The sequence below is a fragment of the Myzus persicae genome, unplaced genomic scaffold (assembly GCF_001856785.1).
Source record: "Myzus persicae strain clone G006 unplaced genomic scaffold, MPER_G0061.0, whole genome shotgun sequence".
Classification (NCBI taxonomy): domain Eukaryota; kingdom Metazoa; phylum Arthropoda; class Insecta; order Hemiptera; family Aphididae; genus Myzus; species Myzus persicae.
The window spans coordinates 147155-168852 of NW_019103940.1; the positions used below are offsets into that span (position 1 = coordinate 147155).

Below are 21698 nucleotides of genomic sequence, written 5' to 3' on the forward strand. Positions count from 1 at the left end.
GTGACGTTTATATCATGGAAAAATAATTAACTTTTTAACTCGTTAATGCCTAGCCTACACCTATAGCGTAATGAATATAATATATTAATATTATATGAAGGTAACTAAACTATGTAATACGTAGATGTTGAATTGTGGAATGTGGATAAATGTAGGTATAGGTATACCTAGTGTATAATACTTTAATAATATAATCTATTCAAAATTGCCGATAAACAGAATAACACACGTAGAAATTGTATACTAAATATCATATACGACATAGCTATAGGTATCATTTCGACAGAATAAATGTGAATGGGTACAGACAATCCATACAATATATTAGACAAAATTATATACCTAATGTATAGTCACACAATACAATCAACGACATTTAATATCACTATAGACATTAGACGCCAATACCACAGAATAAGTTTCACCTATTCTGTATGATTATTGATCAAGAATTATAATAATAAACCTAGTAATACACTAATACCTAATTATACTTATACAGTTATACAGGTAATAACTAAATAACTAATAGGTATAGGTATAATATTGTTTTATAATATACTTATACAATATAATAGCCAATAGGTATTATATTATGTAGATATCATATACAACACACATAATATGTATAATTAATTTATATAACATTAAAGGTACCTAGGTAGTATATGGTACCATCACAGATCATACGAAAATATTTATTTTTTCATCTGTGGTCCCTAACCTAATTAGGATATGTACTATATACGTCGTGTCGTATTTGTGTACTCTCTTACTATATACCTACGGCTATATCAGAGGCGTATTTAGAAATTGTTTAAAGAAGGTGATAACTGATAAGGCATTCGGTCATGTACATGGAAGTAGGGGAGAAGGCGTAGCTCCCTTCATATTCCTTCGAGATTTCCAATACTTCCTTCTATTATATGCTGTGTAACAGCGGTCCTCAAATTTGTCTGTTCGTGGTCTTGATCTTTCTAAGAAAATTCTACGGAGCCCCAAAAATGTCGAATGCTCATAAAATACATAACACACATTACACATACACAATTCATGAAAAATGCTGCATAAAAGATTTCTTATTAATTAATTTATTTTTAATAATGTAGGTAATCTGAAACGACATACAGGGGGCCGTCCCAAGGCTTTTCGGGGTCAAGGGCAAATTAATGAGGGGGCCCTGCGAGTTAAGACCACTATAATGCAGTATTATAATTGATAAGCAAAATACTCACTGAGATTAACATAATTCTTGCATATGTATTCTTCCAAACATTAACCAACCAACCTCAATTAAATTCATGATGTACAGCATTAAATTTTCAAAAACTTCTTAGCAATGTATTACCAAATATATTAAAAAATACAATTCATCCCTAGATAACTATATCTGTAAATATTAAATATTAATAATACGTTTTAAATTTATTTTATTTTATTTTTAGTTTTTTTTTTAAATGGTTTTTATCTTTGGCGACGGGGGCCATTAGCTTTATTTTATTATATTCATTGGTAATCGCATGAAAAATGCAAAAAATGCAATTGTTTATATACTGTAGATTAATACAAAGACTAATTATTATTATTATTAATTTATAAGCATACAAAAAAAATTGAAGTCTTAGATTAATAACAACCTAGACAAATTAGTTGAAATTAAAAAAAGGGAAAATCCAATCAACTCGAACGGATTTTTATCAAAAATTAATTAGTTGTCTAGCACATTACAATATTTTACTTCTTTATTTTTAGTCAGGCAAAATTTTTTCTATACATTATTTTCAATAAATAATTTTGTTCAAACTTTTACACTATCTAATAATTATTCTAATTTTCCTATACGGTTTAGACACGAATAAAAATTTATTATTTAAAAAAAGAAGCTGTATCATCTACAGTTTTTTAAGAAATCTGATATTTTTCTCATCATAATATTATATTAAATTGTCTCACTTAAGAAACAAACCTAAAAGAGCGGGTGAGTGGAAAACGCTCTACTGTACATTAAGTGTCTAGAGCAGCGGTTCCCAAACTTTTACGACCACGGCACCCTTAAAAAATTGTATAAGTTTAGCGGAACCCTAATGTCTAATCCAACTCAACTACAATTTTTCTAAATAAAAAAAGGAAAATCAATTCTCTAAACTCTCAAGTCTAAATAATATTTTAATGATACCCTAAGGTTCCGCGGAACACACTTTGGGAAACGCTGGTCTAGAGACTAGAGAGTCACTGTAATTTATGTTTTGAATTTGAATTCAATAATACGTAATCATTGTATACCAAAAACGATTATGAGCGAAGACTGTCGATCAGCCTATAATATTACTAAGTAAATTGTATGTGATTAAGGTAATTGATTTTACTATTGGGCATTAATACTAAGAAAGACCTTGATAATTGATAATTTAACTAAAATATGATTAAAATACTGTGGGGCTATGCCCCTCAAGCACACCGAATTAGCCCAAATGCCCAATGATTAATGAATCACACTAATTTCTAATTTAAATTTCACAAAAATATATATAATATTATGATGAATCCATATAGACCTTATAAGTTGTATGTCCGAGACTAGTCTTCGGATAACTTATATTATGTACATTTTATACCAGTATACGATAAGTCAGTATTTATCATGCAAAACTATAACTTACTATAACTTAGTTCATGCATTCCTAAGATTCATAAAATGTTTAATTTAGACATCTGTATTAAAATTACATAAAGACTTTTTGTGAACGAATCGCCGAACAACCACATAATCTAATATCAATATAGCCGCAAATCGTGATGCAAGGTAAAAAATATTATTTAAAGATGCTGTATCTATATGACGTGTGTAGTATATTTTCATAAAGATTTTGATTTTCATAACTAGTCACTAGAGTATTACAGTAATACAGTGTACTTACTGAACGTTCATTAAAAAACAAAATTCGTTCACGTTCAGACCTTAAGACTCTTACACTTTCACATTCGTGTTTTCTTCAAAGGACGCTCTCAGGTTCACATTTTTTGGAAAAAGGAATGCTCTCATTTTTAAAAAATTTTTTTTTTTGTGAATCGTTTACGTGAAGTCAATACAAAAACATTACGCATATTATATGACTCAACCCCCCCAAAAAAAACAAAATGTAGACTTTATATTTATACATAATTAATAAATCATCATTAAGTCATATTAAATGGTAAATAAATTGATCTCCTTAAAAATCGCTCCAATTCGTTAAAATATGACGTTGTTAGAGTTCAAGTATCGTTCGCCAAGTACGAACGTGAAAATGTGCATTCATGAACAACGTTCTTTCCAAACACTGGAGTATTATAATAGTTGTAACAAATTGTATACCTTTTCTATGAAGTATGAGTAGAATAGTAGAGGGGAGATAAGAAATCGTCTAGAAATTCATATTTTTTTAATCATACTGGATTGTGTTGACAAATTTCTAGCATAATATTATCTAGTCTTCAATCTTCACAAAATCACCAACACAGAATATTTTTGTACATACATACAATCTGAATGTTGAATGATTATTGAAGTAATGAGCATTTTAAAGTACATGCCCACGTGACTTGAGGGTCATTTTTTTACTTATAAGTAATAAGTAATAACAAACAATATACTAGTAGCAAAAATGCAGTAAATTTGCACTTCTACAATAATTCTATTCTATTTACTAGTTAATAAACATTTTTTTTAGTTTTCCTAATTACTTTAACATCATGCATTGTAGAATATAGCCATATAGGTTAAGTCCATTTTATTAAATAAAAACAACCAAACCAGATGTTATGATGAGTGATGAATACTTTTCAGTCTGGATACCTAAAGAATAACTATAATGTTTTAATTTTTGCTATCCAATATACTTAAGCTTAATCAATTTATGGATCATAATTTCTAGAGAAAAATAATAAATTTGATCTTTAGACAATTTATTAAAATTAATGACATAAAATACATTTTATACTCTTAAAAATAAGTATTTACTAATTACATACCTACACAAAAAAAAAAAGAAATAGTAAAATAACATATAAATGGCTATTCAGTATTTTTTTCGGTAAATGCTCCTAAGTTACCAAATAACTCAGAAGGCACATCTTTTTTAGTAGGCATATCTTCGTCATCGTTTTCTTCATTTTCTTTATCGCCATCTTCTTCATTTTCATCGTCACTGAATTCAATTTCATCTGGATTTGATACTTTTTCATTTGGTAAACGGTCTTGCTCACTACCCAAAACAAATTTGATAGGTTCTAATGGTTTTTCTTTATTTTCTAATGCTTTTTCTTCTAACAACTTCATTCCACTCTTTTCAGGTTCAACCGAAATAACAGACATCATTTGTGCTGACATCATGTTAACTTGGATATTATACATTGCTTGAACACTTCGTTTAATTCTTAGCATTTCTCGGAGAGTATCTTCATTACCATGAGCTACTTCAAATGAGGTCCATGTTTGCCAAAATTCTTCAGTTACCCTAGGGTCACAAATTTGACTACAATGCGAGTATATTGCTCGAGCGCGATCAATTTCACCTAATTTTGTTTCTAATTCAGCAAACCTTAGGTACATTGTGCGAGCATTATTACTTGTCAAAACTTCCAAGGCTTTCATATAGATTTCTCTAGTCTTAGGTATACCAGATATTTCTGCTGCTTTTTTAATGTAAATGTTGAACATTTCAAACTTCTCTTCGGGTAGAACAGCTTCAGTGGCTCTTTCATATACGGCCATTGCTCGCCTGCCTAAACCGTGTTTTTCTTCAAGCTTTGCATACAATAAATAAATACACTTAGCAAATTGTGGAGGACAACCTTCTAGACACTCATCAAAAAGATCACGAGCACGTTCAAGTTTTGTACCACCGTAACGGTCCAAAAATTTTGTCAAGTATGTATTCCATATATCAAAAACATTTGGCCACTTGAATAACGCTACACCTTTTTCATAAGCTTTAAACATTTCTTCAAAATAATTGCTTTCTTCTAAAAATAATCCATAATTAATAATAGTTTGTGGAGTAGCAATTCTTAAATCTATAACTCGATCATAACAAGCCATTGTTGATTTAACAGTTCCAAAACTCTCTTCCATATCCAAATACAAAGACCATAATTTTAATGATTTATGTAATCGTATTTGAACGGTTTCTGTATCGTCATGATAAGCTACTTTCCGAGAAGGTATGGAAGTTGCTTGTCGCATTAGTCTCATTGCTTCATTAAAGTTATCATGTCTCAATTCCATTTCAACCCATTCACACCAAACACTAGCTAAATGCTCAACTTTAATATATGACACTAAAACAGCTTTTTTAAATACTAAGCGTGCTTCTTCAACTTGTTTGGCTTTTTCATAAAATTTAGCAAACTCCACCCAAAGTGTATGTAATCTACCAACAGCTTTTTGAGGATCAACCGTCTCCACAGCTTCAGTAAAAGTATTTATTACCTGAACATCATTACCTTCATAGAGCTGTACACGTTTTAACCATTCTTTAACATTGTGGGGATTTTGTCTTAGAAGTACTGAGTTTAAAAGTAGTAATCGTCTTTCAATTAAGTTTTCCAATCTTGCCATACGTAAATCAATCTCACAATCATCTTTTTCAGTACTATTTTGATTAGCATGAACAACTTCCATTCGTTTTTGTAAACTTAACTCTTCAAATTGTGCATAAGCATCATACACTTGAGTAAAATCACGAACTGTAGTAACAGTTTGAATAGCCTCTTCATATATATCTCTTGCTCTTTCAAATAATCCACTACGTATGTAGTAATCAGCTAATGAGTTCCACAAATGACCAAGCTGGTCAGTGTAACGTCTTAAACCACTGCGTATAATCGCATCAACATTTAATGATTTGATTTCTAAAGGATTTTTTGATATTAAATTGCAAAGTTCATTCCAAAGTTGATGCTTAGATTTGCCATGTTTGGACACAAAACTGTCATTGTTTACAATTTCAGATAGACGAATAGCAGCTTCATCGAGACGCCCAGATGTGGTCAAGTATTCAATATAATCTTCCGAATCTTCAGGGAATAATTTTAAATATCTCCTATATATTTTAACAGCAACTTCTGGGTCATGACTTTCTTTTATGAATTTCAAATACAACGGCCATATTCGGGAATGTTGAGTGATCGGTAAAGCTCTAAGGGCCCTATCAAAGAGACGACGAGCGACAGTGAGCTTAGGTTGTTTCAACATGAATGTGCAGAACTCAATCCAGATACGAGGCATCTTGTTCATGTACACCAATGCTCGCTCATAAACATTGTTCACTTCTTCGTAGTCGGGATTGGCTGTTGTTTTTAAATATTTACGGCGTATTTTCAAGTAACAGTGCCACAGTTTGTAGCTGCCCGGCAATTGTTTCAAGGCGCGTTCGTACAGTACACATACTTTTTTGTACGGCCCCAGTTTATAATTGTCTATGTACCGCATCCAACACTTGACGGAATTTGGATTTCTCAGTATGTCTTGTTCAAATTCTACATCTCTCTTGTTCAACCAGTACGTCTTAAATACTACAGCATCCGACATTTCATTGGCCTCATCTCGTCGTACCACGTTGTCCAATTCCATTCTCATTGGATCTGTGAACAATCGTTAACATAAATAAACATCGTAACAATCATAAAATTCAACACTGGATTCTCAGTGCGTTTACTTACCACACGATCGACAGTTAAACGAAACGCACCAATGCCTAATTTATTACAATATGCCGAAACGGATTGGACGTTAAATTGTAAAATTGTAAATTTATAAAAATCTGCATGTATTTAGACGATTGATAACGTTCTGTTGCTTTAGTAAATAATTGTAGTTGTTTCTGTAAAAAAAAAAAAAAATAGTTTTGTCCGCGTTGTTTTAATATCAGAAGTGAGGAACGTTTTGAAAAATTGAAAACGGCAATGCCGAGCCGACTGCAGCTCTTATCACTTAATCAGGAAAATTAGAAGACACATTATTTCATTTATTCAACCACCCAATATAATTCTTCGTTTTAGTTCAGGCTTCGGCTTTTGACCGTCTTTGTCAATTATTATAGACATTTGCCGAACAATTCGTCGACCGGGTTCTTGACGTCCCGTCGACGCTCTCGAATATGATTTTACAAAAAATGTTAAGGTTCACTACGAACCAATTGTCTGGATGTAAGTTTGAAGAATTAAAAAAAAAAAAAATGAATATTCAATAATTTGTATGTTCACATATTCAATATCTGTATTTTAGGTGCTGCTTCATTACCACAAGTCAACAATGTTAGAGGCATTAAGAATTTTAAACCTCCAATTCTATATGAACGTAAATAAAAGAAGATTTCTGATCAATCACACATTGTAGTGATGTGTAATATGTGAACTTTATACTGACGCTTGTTTCAGATATTCAGATGCCAGAAAGGCCTAAGCTCCATTACATCGACAGGGTACCAAATTACAGTAATTCTCAAATAAGGCCTCCAAAAATGCATAAAATGTTGGGTTTGATGAGGGGACCTGAAACAGTTCACAACAAACTTATACATAAACAGTACGGTATTCAGGTAAGTTTATGAAATTTAATTTATTTGTCAATAGTTATCATTGTAATTTGAACAAAACTGCATCTAGTACATTAGATAGTTATACAGTTACAAAATAATTCTACTTACATTTAAATTGATTATTTCTATAGGCAACTGGTGGAGGCCGAATGAGATTTATACACTTTGAAGTTATTCGTATGGGCTTACTGAGAAAATTGGACTGGTCCAGAATGTTTGCAATTTGGAGAATTGATTCACCATGGCAAGCTGTTACCAAAAAGGTTAATTATTATGCGTGTAAGATTTAGAATACAAACAAATAATGAACATTTGTATGCAATGTTACAGGGCCAAGGGCAGAGAATGGGTGGTGGAAAAGGTAACATAGATCATTATGTAACTCCTATTAGATCAGGCAGAATTATTATTGAAATTGCTGGTCATTGTGAATATATAGAGGTATGTTTGTGTTTTTTTTTTCAATTTAATGAACCAATTACGTAAAATGTTGGGGGCGTTTGTGTGTTGTTGACCTATAATCACTTTTAATATTAATTAAATATCTCATTTCAAATAGACATAAGTCACAGTTTTTACAGAAAATATTCTGTACAAAAGCTACATTTGTCACTCATATTTAATAAAAAATATAGTATAGTATATTTTATAATAATAATTTTCAAAAAACCTCGGATTACTTCAAAGACACTAGTCAATTACTTGCAATTAAGTTTTTGATGGTTTGTTTAAAATTTCACTTTTATGACTTAAATCATTTTTTTAAACACCCGAATCAATTATATTACTTATTATAGTTGAAATTTACATAGTCTCTGAAATAATTACGTAATTTCTTTAATCATCCAAATCATTTAATAATTATCAATATTAAAATTATTATATTATAGGTAAAAGATATATTAAGCAAAATATCTGCTAAACTGCCATTTAAAGCCAAAGCTGTTAGCCAAGAAACTTTGGAATGGGACTTAGCCAAAGAAAAGTGGCAGAATGAAAATAATCAGAATAAATATACCATGGAATATCTAATTAAAAATAACATGGATGATTTACAACGAAAAGTTAAAAAAATTGATCATTTATATTTTGGAAAATATGTATAAGATACAATGTGTTAATAGATAGTTGAAACCTAAATGTATAATTTTGATTTGTATAAAATAAAATAATTTGTATTAATGTTGAATAATCGTATACTTTTGAAGAATCCTTTACAATTTTATAATTATAACTTTTGGAGACTATAATATGAAGTGTATATACTGAACAATTGGAAAACACATTATTTCATTAAAGATCATAAATATTTTATCAATCTGGTATAAATAATAGTGAATAAAAGTTAACGAAACAAAAACCATTCATTGTTTGTTCACACCCTGACTAGCTCTTTCCTCTCCAACCTACCTTAACAAACTGCCACTGCCATTGCACCGAATGCTGTTCTTAAATACTCAGTAAAAAGGAAATATTAACTTCTGAAATCAATGGTCAAATTGCTCAACATACTTTAGTTTAGGTATTTTAACCCATTTTTATTCATGTATTATAATTTTTGTGAACAGTGTCAATTTTTATGTAATCCATATTTTTAAATAGATATAAAATATAAATCCCTCACAATGGCCACTATTGCTTAGTTATTGTTATTTAAAATTTAAAAAATAAGAGATTATATTTTATTATAACTATGAGGATGAATATTGAATGTCAAAAAACTTGGAACTTCAAACACTCATATAAAACTTTGTTTTATTTTTATCAACTACTTATGAGGAAAATTGTATTAGATTTTCAAGTTTTATGACCAAATGAAACATTTTTATAGAACAATGGTCAAAATCAAAATCTTATACTTTTCAATAACTCAAAAAGAGCCAAAAAATTGGTTTAGTGTAAAAAACCCCCGTTCTTCAGTAATATCAATACATCATCAGTCTGCTCAGAATCTAATAATAATAGTACTTCAAATCACAAATACAATTTAACTTCAATTTGAAATGTCAATGAATTGTTTATTAAAAATATTTTGAATAATAATGCAATTAAATATATTATAATAAATCATCTTCACATCGAATAAATTCACCAATATCGGCTTGATTGAAACAAACTACAGATAATGGATCTGTGTGATTACATTCTGTAGTATTTTTTGCTGCAACACCAAAACCCTGAAATAAAATAAAATATTGAATTGATATAGTACTATATTAATAGCACGCGAACATCATTACTACTCATATTAAAAAGAATGTAAATAAAATTAATAATTTTAAGGAATTTGAACATTTAAATTGTTTAAATGCAATTTCTTTTTATTATTTCAAACAATTATCCTTGGCTACAGACTGGATATTAACCTGTAGCCTACAGTGGCCATTGAAGTAACACGTTATTTAATAAATTTCAAGCTTAAACTAAATACTATTACCTATACATTAAATACAATAGTTTTTAAATTGTACAGTACAAATTAGATACTAATATATTTGGTATTTGAATATGATGAGTAGGACTAAGAATTTTTGTGAAGGTTAGTGAAGGATATTCTATTTTTAATATTATTGTCCTGTTATTGACATAGTATGGCATCTTATCTACATGGTAATATTGACAAATTTATATTATTAATTAGTATGCTATATTAAAGATTTTTTTTTAAATATCTATACTAATTTGAATATACATGATAAAGCTATGTGTTCAATTCAAACTTCTTATTTGGTATTTATTTCATGCATGTTAGGTTTAACATTTATTAATTAATTATAATGTACATTTTTTGTAAAACTTGGCTTTGATTTCTAATAATTTATTACTCCACCAATCTTGAAGTGATTATATTGAATATGTTAGCTAAGGTATTTTATTTTATAATCTAATTTTAAATGTTATTATTATGTAACATAAGAGGACTTAGAGGACAGGATTTAAGGTTTTTTTTAAAACCAACAAACAAGTGCAGATAATGTGATGTTAACTATTAAATTTCATAATAGACCGATAAACTCTAATTTTTAAACTAACGAATCAAAATATGAACTGCTTGAGTGTCAAATACTAAATTTGCAAATACTAAAAAGTAGACAACAAACACCCTCTTAATTATTACAATATTGCATACCTAAGAAAATCACTATTATAAAAATTATTTATACCTTACTGAATGTCTTGTTTAAAGATTTATGAAATAATAATTTAAATGAGAATCCAGATGAATGTGTATGTATTTTATTAAGAACTAGCTATATAATTTGACAACGCCCAAGTAAAAATGAAGAAATTAAAAATACAGAACCATATTGGTGTATTTCAGTTGTAGTATATATCAGTTTACTGGCAAATTCCTATCAAAGTACCCTGCATTGTTAACTAATTCAATCAAGAAGGGAAATATGCCAGTCTCTTATATTAAAAAAATCACTTAGCAATGCATGCAGGTGGATCAATTTTTTTTTAAATATTTAATACAAGTATAACAATTAACATTACATGTGAAATGGCCATTAAACTAAGTTAAACTGTAAAAATGTAGTTTAAAGTTTTTCTAGAAGATAGAATAAGTGAATTAATAAATTATTCACAACTTATTTTGTCCAAAATCACAAAGAAAGTTGTTTAAAGGATAGCCTGAATAATAAATATGCATACTACTTACTAGCATACAAATATGTAAATAAATAAATATAGAACTTAAAATAATATTTCATAGGTTATAACTACATTTACCAAAGGAACATCACTCATTGAAAATACTAAAACTCCTTGATATTGAGTAGTACTTTCTGTAATTCGTCCAAGACCAGATTTTAAAACATTATGACCATACAGAAACTGTTGTTCAGCAGCAGGTTTTATCCACATTTTATGCTAAAAGTACAATTAAGTAAAGTAAAAGTAATTCATACAACAAATGAACAAAAATGGAAAAACAAATTTATATTTTACCTGAGCATATGGAGCTAGATAATCTAAAGATGTTATATGTATTCTAAATTTTCCAGACTTGGTAAATTTACCAAAACATGTGCCTATACTAATTATGTTATCAGGATTCATCATGGATCCCATATTTAATACTTTTTCAGATGCATAGTAAACTCGATCTTTCTTCTCGCGAAAACAGTATTTTCCATCTGAACGATCAATTAATAACTTTATATTTGATCCAATGCTAAAACATTATAGATACTTACATAATAACAGTCAGTAAATTAATTCCAAAAACTATAATTTGGATGAAAATATAATAATCAATATAATATGCATTTAATATTGTTGTTAAAAAGTACAGTTGAAATTAAGTATTAAGCATTGCAAATCTGTCTAATGAATTGTTTAATGCCAGATATTTTTTTTTTTTTTGACAAACAGTAAAAACTATTTGTTTTGAGAAATTAGTTGGATATAAAAAAGTGTATTTACCAACGTTTTGTACTAATACTTGTATAAATGTGTTGAAAAAATTCACGTAAGGTAATAATACAATTAACTTTAGTCTTAACCTATGTATGTATGCAAATAAATTAACTTACTATTTTGACAATTTTTCGAAAAATACTTTCATTCGGTCATCAGTTAATTGTTTCATAGTTTATTGTTTAATAATTAATTTGTTTAAAGCAATACCTAATTCAATTTAAATTGGAATTTGAAAGCAGTTGGCAGTTTATTTTAGGGCGATAACTGATAAGCATTAAGCAACCTGTACACATTCTTTAATCGTGATCGTGGGTAAATTCTTATATTCTGTGGTGAAACTATCTATTTTCACATATCACATCCTGCCCCCTAATTGGACATAGTACTAATACTGATAGTATATCTGAAATCAATTAGTAATTACCACGAACCACGAATTAAGATATATCCACAGTTATATACTATTTACTTGTTTATTTTAATTAGTATATATCTGTGGATATATCTATATAACTAAGTATACCTTAGTTCGTGGTAATTACCAAGTACCACAAGGAGTAGATCATACAAGGGTAATATTGGTTATTATATAGTTATTACTTATTACTTATGACTATGCACTAGACCTTATACTTACTACTTAGATTGTCTTAGAATAGTATAAGGATTATTTATTATACTATGCTACATAGTAAGGTCTATGATTAGATCACAGACCACGGTCTTAGAACTTAGAAGATATATATCTTGGTCATAGATACGAGTGATGCGATCATGAAGTCCTGAAGATTATAGATATTTATAGATATTATCTCTAATCTTCATGGACATGATTAAACAAAACATCGTAATTTGTTCACATGTTTTGTAGAACCTGTGATTGCGGAGAAATTTAGTTTAAAAAAATGTTATAAGCGAACACAATCATATGCGTACGTAGCAAGGTAAATAATTAACAAAATAATAATAGAAGTTGTAAATAAATACATGAAAGAATAATAAAAAATATTTTTTTTAGGCAATGTATGATCACACCCAAGCCAAAAAGACTAGACACAAATTCAAAAATGATGGCACCAAAATTGGTGACAATGAAAGTGAATAAAAAAAATGTACAAAATGATTTAAAGACACACTATATGATTGTAACATTAAAAGATATTCATAATTTGATCACCTCCAAGTGACCAGTATCAGAGCCTTAAAAGTGTTGGCAACTAGTTATGAAAGAACTGATACCACCTTAAATATTTAAATAAATGATGAAAGTGAGCTCAAAGGAATTCTTTATCAGGACAAATAAGTGCGTAGAATTTTGTGTGACAATAATTTAAAAAAAACTAACAAAAGTCAAAACTTTCTTATGCCCATGAATAGATCAAAATAATCAAAATACTTCGAACATTTTTTTGGAGTTATACTAAAAAACAAAATCTACTTTACCCGAAAAACCGGTTTTGCCTTAAAAATCTGTTGCTCATTAATTTTTTGTTGGTTTTCCCTTACGCGTTTGAAAAGTACTGGAGAATTACTTTCAACCCCCCAAAGTACTAACTAAATATTCACTTTTCTACTAGAAAATAAGCGATTGAAGAAAATCGAAGTATTTTTACGGTCCCGAAAAGGGACAATGGACACAAAAATAACACACACATCATTGTAAAATCATTCATTCATCGTTCCACTTAGAATCTAAAACAAGAAAATAAAAATAATTGTAATATTATGTATTATGTAGTAATTAATTTTATATATTCTACATAAAATAAGGACAACAAAAAAAAAGCTTAGGAGCTTTACATCTTTGTCTTATGATAGAAAATATCCAGTGATGGCTGAATTGAACTTGTTTGTTATTGTAGTCGAATTGTCACTGTGTATTCATTAATTTATAGTAAGGAAAAATTATTTCTTACTTCTCCCGGAGAAATAACGTCAAACACCACGGCCGCCGGAGGGGGGGGGGGTCGAACCCGGGACTCTAGCAGTCTCGCTTTGCCAGGCGATTACTCTACCACTGAGCTAATTGACAACACAGACCCAATGACGCTATCATTACCCTAGTTCACGAATGTTGAAACAATATATTGAAGGTTGTTAATTTTATACTTCTTAGGGCATTTGTTGACGTTTTTAATGCATTTTTTAATTTTTTAGGACATTTTTGACATATTTTTTTTGTATTATGATTAAAAATAAATAAAATGAATAATTGATCTCATTGAAATATAAGTACTACATAGTAGTATATTGTATACAGTACTACGAAATATTAATTATTTTCATTTTGAACTTAGCATCAGGTAATCCGGTTTTAAATTAGACAAGGCTGAAATGTATCTTAATGTCACACCACCCCATACGATTTTATTGCATATTAATTTCGCTCAGAATCGTTTTTAGTATAGGTAGTAGGCACAATGAAATACTTCCATTATTAATACTTCCATTACAGTGAACCAGACGATATCAAATCAAAAGTAGAGAGGTACCCACTGGTCAACCTTTTATTATAGCTAAAACTGTGAATTCTAGTGAAAAGTAGAAAATGTTGAGATTTTTGAAACAAAAATAAAATACGATCTATACTGGCTACCACCGAAACAAAACATTACGAACACACCGAGCTAAAAAAAAAGTTATTATTTGTAAGTACCTATCTTTATCATGGACATAATATTATATTGGGTATACGTGTTATATTTTGTATTATAATTTATAATGTTGATAGTTTGTATATATATTTTTCACCAAAGTCTATTTGATATGTTATTTTTTTTATCATTTATTAATATATTCCTCATGTTATTAAGTCGATGTCTCTACACAAATAATTTTAAACCAACATAACCAACGGAACATTACAAATTATGGTTATTTAGTATATAGTCATTATAAAGTACTGGAGAGTGGAGACTCATTACAAATGTATTTATTTCAAATCTAAATGTCCAATTTCGATTCGAGTGACAAGTGAAACACTCGAAATTGGTGTAAAGGTTAACAATTAATGAGCAAATAATCATCGTTCTGGAATACGATACATTACTTACTAACTTATATTAATATTTTGATGCTGCATACAATGCAATTATTTCCTGCATGTCGTATGGACCTGTCAATTATACATTACAATATGAACAGAAAATTGGTTCCAAAGCTGTGGAAACGTGCTGTATGCATATGATACTTCATTGATAATTTTAGAGAATGTAAAGATGATTATTTTAATTACAATTTGTTCACCCATTGCAGGTAAGATTTATTGGCTTTAAAAAAATAAAAATCATCGCATACTGTCAAAAGAACTTTAAGCTTAAAAATGCAGTGTTCAGTGTTGTATAAAAAACGTTAATTTAAAAAATTTCCTCAGGTATTGAAAGTCTTCGGACTTTATATCAAGTTTTCATGGTACCTAACTTCAAATCTTTCACGTTTGCAATTAAAGTTGAAAGTTTTCCATTTAATACAAAGTTTGTTACCATCTTCTACTACCTATATTGTTATAATTAGCTCAATTGCTCGTAAATTAGTTAAATCTTTAATAGCACATTAGCACCTTCAAGTTGAACAATAGCATATTCTATGTTTGAATTCATTAACTGGAGAGTTTTAAGTACTAGGTACATTAATTAATGATATACCCATAGTGGTATTCTTGCCCAAAAACTTAAAATCAATACAAACTTAGTTGATTCCAGCTTTCCTTTTTTTTATGGCATGGCTTAAATTTTTTTCATCAGATTTTTGACGTATAAGTTAAATATGAGTAATCACTTAAATAAAATTACATCATGATATACCGTTAGTGTACACAGCACAGAACGGTATATGTACATCTCTAAGTTTCTTAGATATTTACAGTAAGTAATAGTATACTACTTAGCTATAGATTTATGACATATTACATATTAATTCCAATTCTAGATCTGAGATAGAAGAATAATTTTTTTTTACCTCAGCCTCGATGATTACATTTAATTTTCATTATTATTAACGGATAACGGTAGGTAGTAATAGGAGCTATTAACATATTACATGCGTAAATTTACCTATACCAATAATTGGTCATTGGTCCGTAATTTGTGAAATTTATTTCAAATATCAACATAATATTATTTCCTCATTTATTATTTTAATTTGAAATTTCTAATCGAATATTAAAAAATAGGGTATGATGGTTTTTCCTCTTTGCCCACCCGGTGTTTCCGCTACTGAAAAAAAAAACATTTCGATTGGGTAGAATAAAACATTATATATTCATAGTCATACACATAAATAATAATAAAATAATATACAATATATAATAATAATTTATAAAAACGTACTTTTGATTATAATATAGGTATACCGTATGGAAAAAAACCCGGGAGGCACGGAAGTGTAGGTACATTTAAATAATATAATATGATAAATCTTTACAATGATTTTCATATAACAATTACAATAATTATGCTAATTACTATATATAAACTATAATCAATAATAAGTAATAAGAATCTAAAAATTGTAACTGTGTGAGTGTGGAGTGCGTGTGAGTGTGTGTTCATTATAGCCCTAAATCATTTTCTCACGCCTTACACAAATCTCGTGTTCGCGAGAATGCGGCAAAATGTAATAGCATAATATAATATTATTTAAACGGCGTATCATCATCGCGGCATATGGTTAAACCGCCGGTCCGACCGACGATCGTTTGGCTGCGGTGTTTCGCTGCTGCTTGGAGGACTCCGGTTCGGAAAACATCAAAACGCCGTAAACGATGTTCAGGGCGGACGCGACCGCGAAAACGGCGAACACCCACCAGCCGACGGCGGCGTGCACGTACGGATAGCACTTGATGACCGCGAAGGCGACGGTGTACCCGAACGCTAGGGCCACGTGCTCGCCCGCCGCGTACCGTGGAACGGGCGAGTGAGGCACCAGACCGACGCTGCTGGACATGGAAAACACGATCAGGCCCAGTAACGGGACGAAGCTCAACAGCTGCGAGCCGAGCCGGTTGAGGAACATCCGGCGGATCAGGTTGTAGACGGCTATGACCACGCCGGCCGTCAGCGCGCCGGCGGCCGCTAGCGTGGCCGATGATTCCCGGTGGTCCATGGCGGTGGACACTAGGGCGCCGGCCACAAGGAACGCCGCCAGTACGGCCGCTACGAAGTGGCCGTTGAGCACGCGCACGCCAGAGTCGCCCACCATTTGCGAGGCGTACGACACCAACACCATCGGGCCGGACATTTGCTGTAGGGCCAGGTGCAGGGCTAGCGCCAGCAACGGCCGGTAGATCTCGGGCTGGTGGACTCGCCGGTAGATGGCCTCGGCGGCAGTGGATCGGTCTCCAGCGCTGCGGGTCGAGGGTTCCACACCGTCCTCGGCATCCGTCTGCCGCTGAAGCCTTAACTTGAGCCTGGAGTACTCGGCGTCACCAGTGCGGCCACGGGACTCCAGCCACGCCGGGCTCTCTGGCACGAACGTCCGGACGAGAACGAACGACACGATGGTGACCACCATGACCACGGCGGCTGTCTGCGCGTAGCTGAGCAGTGACCCGGCCAGGTACACGCACAGCACTCCGATGGCGGTGTAGACGACCGGCCGGGCGGTGGACCGTGCAGGGAAACACTCGGAGCTGTGCGCGGTGGCCGCAACCGACACGACGCCCACGAACACGCCGGTGAGCACGCGTCCCACGAGTAGGTTGGTGGTGGTCCAGCTGCTGAACGTCAGCATCCAACCGATGGCGCAAACCACGTGGCTCAGCAGTACCGAGCCTCGGGGTCCGAACGCGTTCATCAAGCTGTGAGAGATCAAGCAGCCCCCAGCGGCACCAAGAGAGGCCAGACTAGCTGTAAACACGATTAATATTTACTGTTTATTACAAAAAATACAAACAAGCAGTTACAATTTATGAAATTATAAGGATGGAATATCGACGATTTGAAGCAATAAAGACTCGCAAATTGGTTAAATATTTATTTTTCTTACGGATTTCGAATTTGATATCAACTTGTTATACACTTATGACCACCTTTATTACCAAAAACAGAGCACAAAAGCTGTATCTTTAAATCAAAAATGGATTATTGACCAATCCTTAACATTTTGCTATTTTAGTAAAATGTAAATAACTATGATTTGAAAGATGTGTTACAATTTAGTTTGCTAAGTTTTCCAGTTTTTACAGATGGTGAGTTTTGTTACAAATCAACGATATTATACCTACTTAAAATATGAATTTAGATTTTTATATAGACATATATAGTGTTAAAAATAAAAAGTACTTCATGTCTTCATGCTATGTAAACAATTTACAGATCATTTTACATTTTACGCAATGCATTTCGGTACACAATATTGACAAAATTAATGTCGATTAAAGTAAGAGCTAGTATTAGCGTAAGCAGTGTTTAATATATATTTCAAAATACCAAAGTATATATTTTAAAAAAGTATACCATTACGGTGATACGGCATTGGTAGCTATGTAAAATAATTTGTTGTGCTTCTTGAACAACTACGAAGAAAACCTCAATAAAAAAGTAGTATAGGTATTAATGATTTCAATCAAAAACAACGGTATGGAAGATTATGTGGTATTTAAAAAAAAAAATTGTCAATGACCTATAATTGTTAAAAACGGTAATAATTTAATATCAATAAGGTAATAATTAATAAATAATAATGATCGATACAGACTGCGGTTTATTACCAATACTCTAATAATATTGAAAGTAAAAAATATTTATACATTGTAAATAATCACATTTTAAATATAGTACTATAGCTTCTTCTCAGAATGCTACATATTTACATAATATATTAAAATATTTTAAAATTTGTTCTCAGTAATATTTCCCGGATGGCTGGCTATAGCCATTGTAGCTAGGCTATAGAATTATATTAGGTATATTAAATGATTTATATATTATATAATTTGTAAATTGTAATAATTCACGAATTTTAAACATACAGACGTATAATTACATTTTAATCAAAAATGTATGTAAATAACAGCTATTTATCAATAATATTATGTCGTCTCGATCAATACAATGACAACAATATTATTTTAGTGATGTAACATGTTATGCAATCAGACGATAGACTGAGGGGAGTATAAATATCGCATAGGCGGGAATTATGAGTAGGGGCATCAGTATACAAATATATTGTACTCCTAAACATCGGACTAAAATTTTTTACGACTTTTAACAATTATCGGCAATAGCTAGATACCAAAAAACTGAACTGTATGAAGGTAGGTAGCATACGGGAAAATATGACATATAACTACCCATCATACTTACTCTTATAATATATTTATATATTTTATATTTGTATTAATTTGCATTATGGGGAAGAACCTATGACTTGAGTTATTAAGATAAATAACATATTTTGACGGTGATACTGATACAATACTATGTAGCTAAATAGCTATCGTGGTAACAAGTAAATATCAACCAAATTCAACGATAATTTACTTTTTGATATTGTGTTATTTTAGTGTATGTTGTGTCCTTCCACAGTTCCACCTCGCCGTTACAGATTTTTTAAAACATAAATTTAAAAAGAAATGGTTGCGGTCCATTAAAATTTAAAACACAACACGACAATTAATTTGAAGTTTTCTGCGATGACGTAAAAACAACATAACAATTTATAACATATTAAAATACTTGATGAACGTCAACAATACATTATGTAAATTTTAATTTAATAAATTGTAATTAATCAGTAGGTACAATATAGGAAAGTAAAAACACCAGTAAAGTTTTTTGGTAAGTAGTAATTTAGTAATTTAATTAAGCATACTTCATCAACGAAGTAGGTATCAAATTACCAAAAACCAATATTTTGAGAATTATTTACAAATCCACTGTAATTTCAACATCTGTCTCTATCTATCTATAGTACAGTATGGATAAAATATATAGGTACAGTATAGATAGATGTATAGATCATAGATATATACCTAAATAGGCCAATAAATCTAATTTAATATGTATTATATAAATTATTTGGACTTTAGAGGTAGGTACCTATTAAGTTTTTAGTATTTTCGGAATCATTAATTATTATTTAAAAAACATTTTTTCACGAAGTTTTTCTACGCTTGATTTTATTGTTGGACTATAATACCTACCTATAATTAAATTAAAACGGAATATCACAAAATGGCAACCCATGCGTTACGTAACACAGATATATTTTAACATACAAAAGTCATAAATCAAGTTTTAAATTACAAATCCGATGTATATGCAATATTGAACAAATGCATAATGCATATATGTATATGTTTTCATTTTTCTGCGAAGGATAACCACTACCTATGAGTAATATATACAAACAAATAAGAGCTTGCAGTATAAAAAAAATTAACGATATCAAGTCGTGATGTATATTATTATTATGATTTACCTACCTACCAATCGGTGAATAAAATCGAAATCGACAATGAAAAAATGAACAATACCTACTTAACTCTGATCGAGTCATGAACATCCCACTGACCCAGCACTCATCATATAGGTACACCTACTCTATTGAGTACCCCGGATTTTTATTGGTACCTAATAACTAATTATATATTACTATATGTTTTACTTATGATGAAGTAAAACTTACCGAACCATGTCGCATTTCGATATGACAGTGGCAAATTCCACATTGAGACACCAGTAAATCCCAAGATGGCCCCTGAAATTACACATGGCAACAAGGATATCACGGCTATGAATCCCTGTAAATAAAAAAAAAAACAAAATCACCAAACGTTCGTTATTGTACTTGGCAATATTAGGCAATAATATTTGTATTATATCGATTTTTATATCACACATTGTAAGACAGAAAATATACGAGAATCAGGTGGTAGGGATCCATCTACATTATGATATCAAGTAGGCACGTGTACTATACCTGCGTCACTGAAGAATTATTCAACGGTTTTTGGACGTTCACTACGACGGGCGGTTCTGGTTGCGTGCTCGGCCCCGGCGCGTTTTCTTCCATCGTAAAAAATAATAAACTGTATGGTAATTAAACGGGTGGTTTATGGGGTTACACTCGCATATGTAGTATTATAATATTAGCACCAGCTCGCCGGTATTACTCTGCGGCACTGTTCATACGCATAAATCACAATAACAATAATATTATTGTGAATTTCAGTGTTGTTATTGAGATGTACGACGTTGCCGATATATGTGTAATAGTTGCTGCTGTAACGTGTTCGAGCGATAGTAACGGAGCACTGAAGTTCGAGCGCTACTACGATTCTCTCCAGAAATCCAACGTCATTTGGACGGCTTCAAACCGGTGTCAGATGACTGTACACATTATTATCACCATATTATATTATATTATGTTTACGAGTGTGTGTGTGTATATATATATAATATATAGGGTGCACTGGATACGCAACCGAGGACTATCTACTATATTATAATTTATAATATCTATAAAATATAATAATATGTTTCCGCTGTTACTTTTTACTCGTTACGCGTCCGATCAACAGGCCAACAGGGTCTCAAACCAATGTCTAATCATCTTGGTATTTTATGTAATCAGAATATTGAAAATGTATAATATTATATTTACAAATTATGTTCTTCGCAAGTGGAAGACATCTTTAAAATTAAAAAACATTATTTTCATTATTTTTTGACTATATAGTATGAT

General features: G+C 31.0%; 4 protein-coding genes across 4 annotated transcripts; 1 reads left to right on the forward strand and 3 right to left on the reverse strand.

Annotated features, from left to right (window-relative positions):
- Window positions 1-3936: 3936 nt before the first annotated feature.
- Window positions 3937-6859, reverse strand: LOC111036680 (pre-mRNA-splicing factor SYF1). Its single transcript, XM_022318800.1, has 2 exons — window positions 6703-6859; window positions 3937-6624 (listed from the first exon to the last, which is right to left on the reverse strand). The coding sequence occupies exon 2, from the start codon at window positions 6617-6619 to the stop codon at window positions 4055-4057; it is 2565 nt and encodes an 854-aa protein (XP_022174492.1). The 5' UTR covers window positions 6620-6624; window positions 6703-6859; the 3' UTR covers window positions 3937-4054.
- A 124-nt stretch (window positions 6860-6983) lies between these two features.
- LOC111036681 (39S ribosomal protein L16, mitochondrial) lies at window positions 6984-8772 on the forward strand. The gene is made up of 6 exons (XM_022318801.1): window positions 6984-7188; window positions 7268-7339; window positions 7420-7580; window positions 7712-7843; window positions 7911-8021; window positions 8471-8772. The coding sequence occupies exons 1-6, from the start codon at window positions 7140-7142 to the stop codon at window positions 8684-8686; spliced, it is 741 nt and encodes a 246-aa protein (XP_022174493.1). The 5' UTR covers window positions 6984-7139; the 3' UTR covers window positions 8687-8772.
- Window positions 8773-9577: 805 nt separating this feature from the next.
- On the reverse strand, window positions 9578-12292 carry LOC111036682 (60S ribosome subunit biogenesis protein NIP7 homolog). The gene is made up of 4 exons (XM_022318802.1): window positions 12122-12292; window positions 11535-11760; window positions 11316-11456; window positions 9578-9757 (listed from the first exon to the last, which is right to left on the reverse strand). Exons 1-4 carry the CDS (start codon window positions 12175-12177, stop codon window positions 9638-9640), a joined length of 543 nt encoding a protein of 180 aa, XP_022174494.1. The 5' UTR covers window positions 12178-12292; the 3' UTR covers window positions 9578-9637.
- A 4365-nt stretch (window positions 12293-16657) lies between these two features.
- On the reverse strand, window positions 16658-21651 carry LOC111036691 (facilitated trehalose transporter Tret1-like). The gene is made up of 3 exons (XM_022318811.1): window positions 20934-21651; window positions 20640-20754; window positions 16658-17854 (listed from the first exon to the last, which is right to left on the reverse strand). Exons 1-3 carry the CDS (start codon window positions 21024-21026, stop codon window positions 16677-16679), a joined length of 1386 nt encoding a protein of 461 aa, XP_022174503.1. The 5' UTR covers window positions 21027-21651; the 3' UTR covers window positions 16658-16676.
- Window positions 21652-21698: the final 47 nt, after the last annotated feature.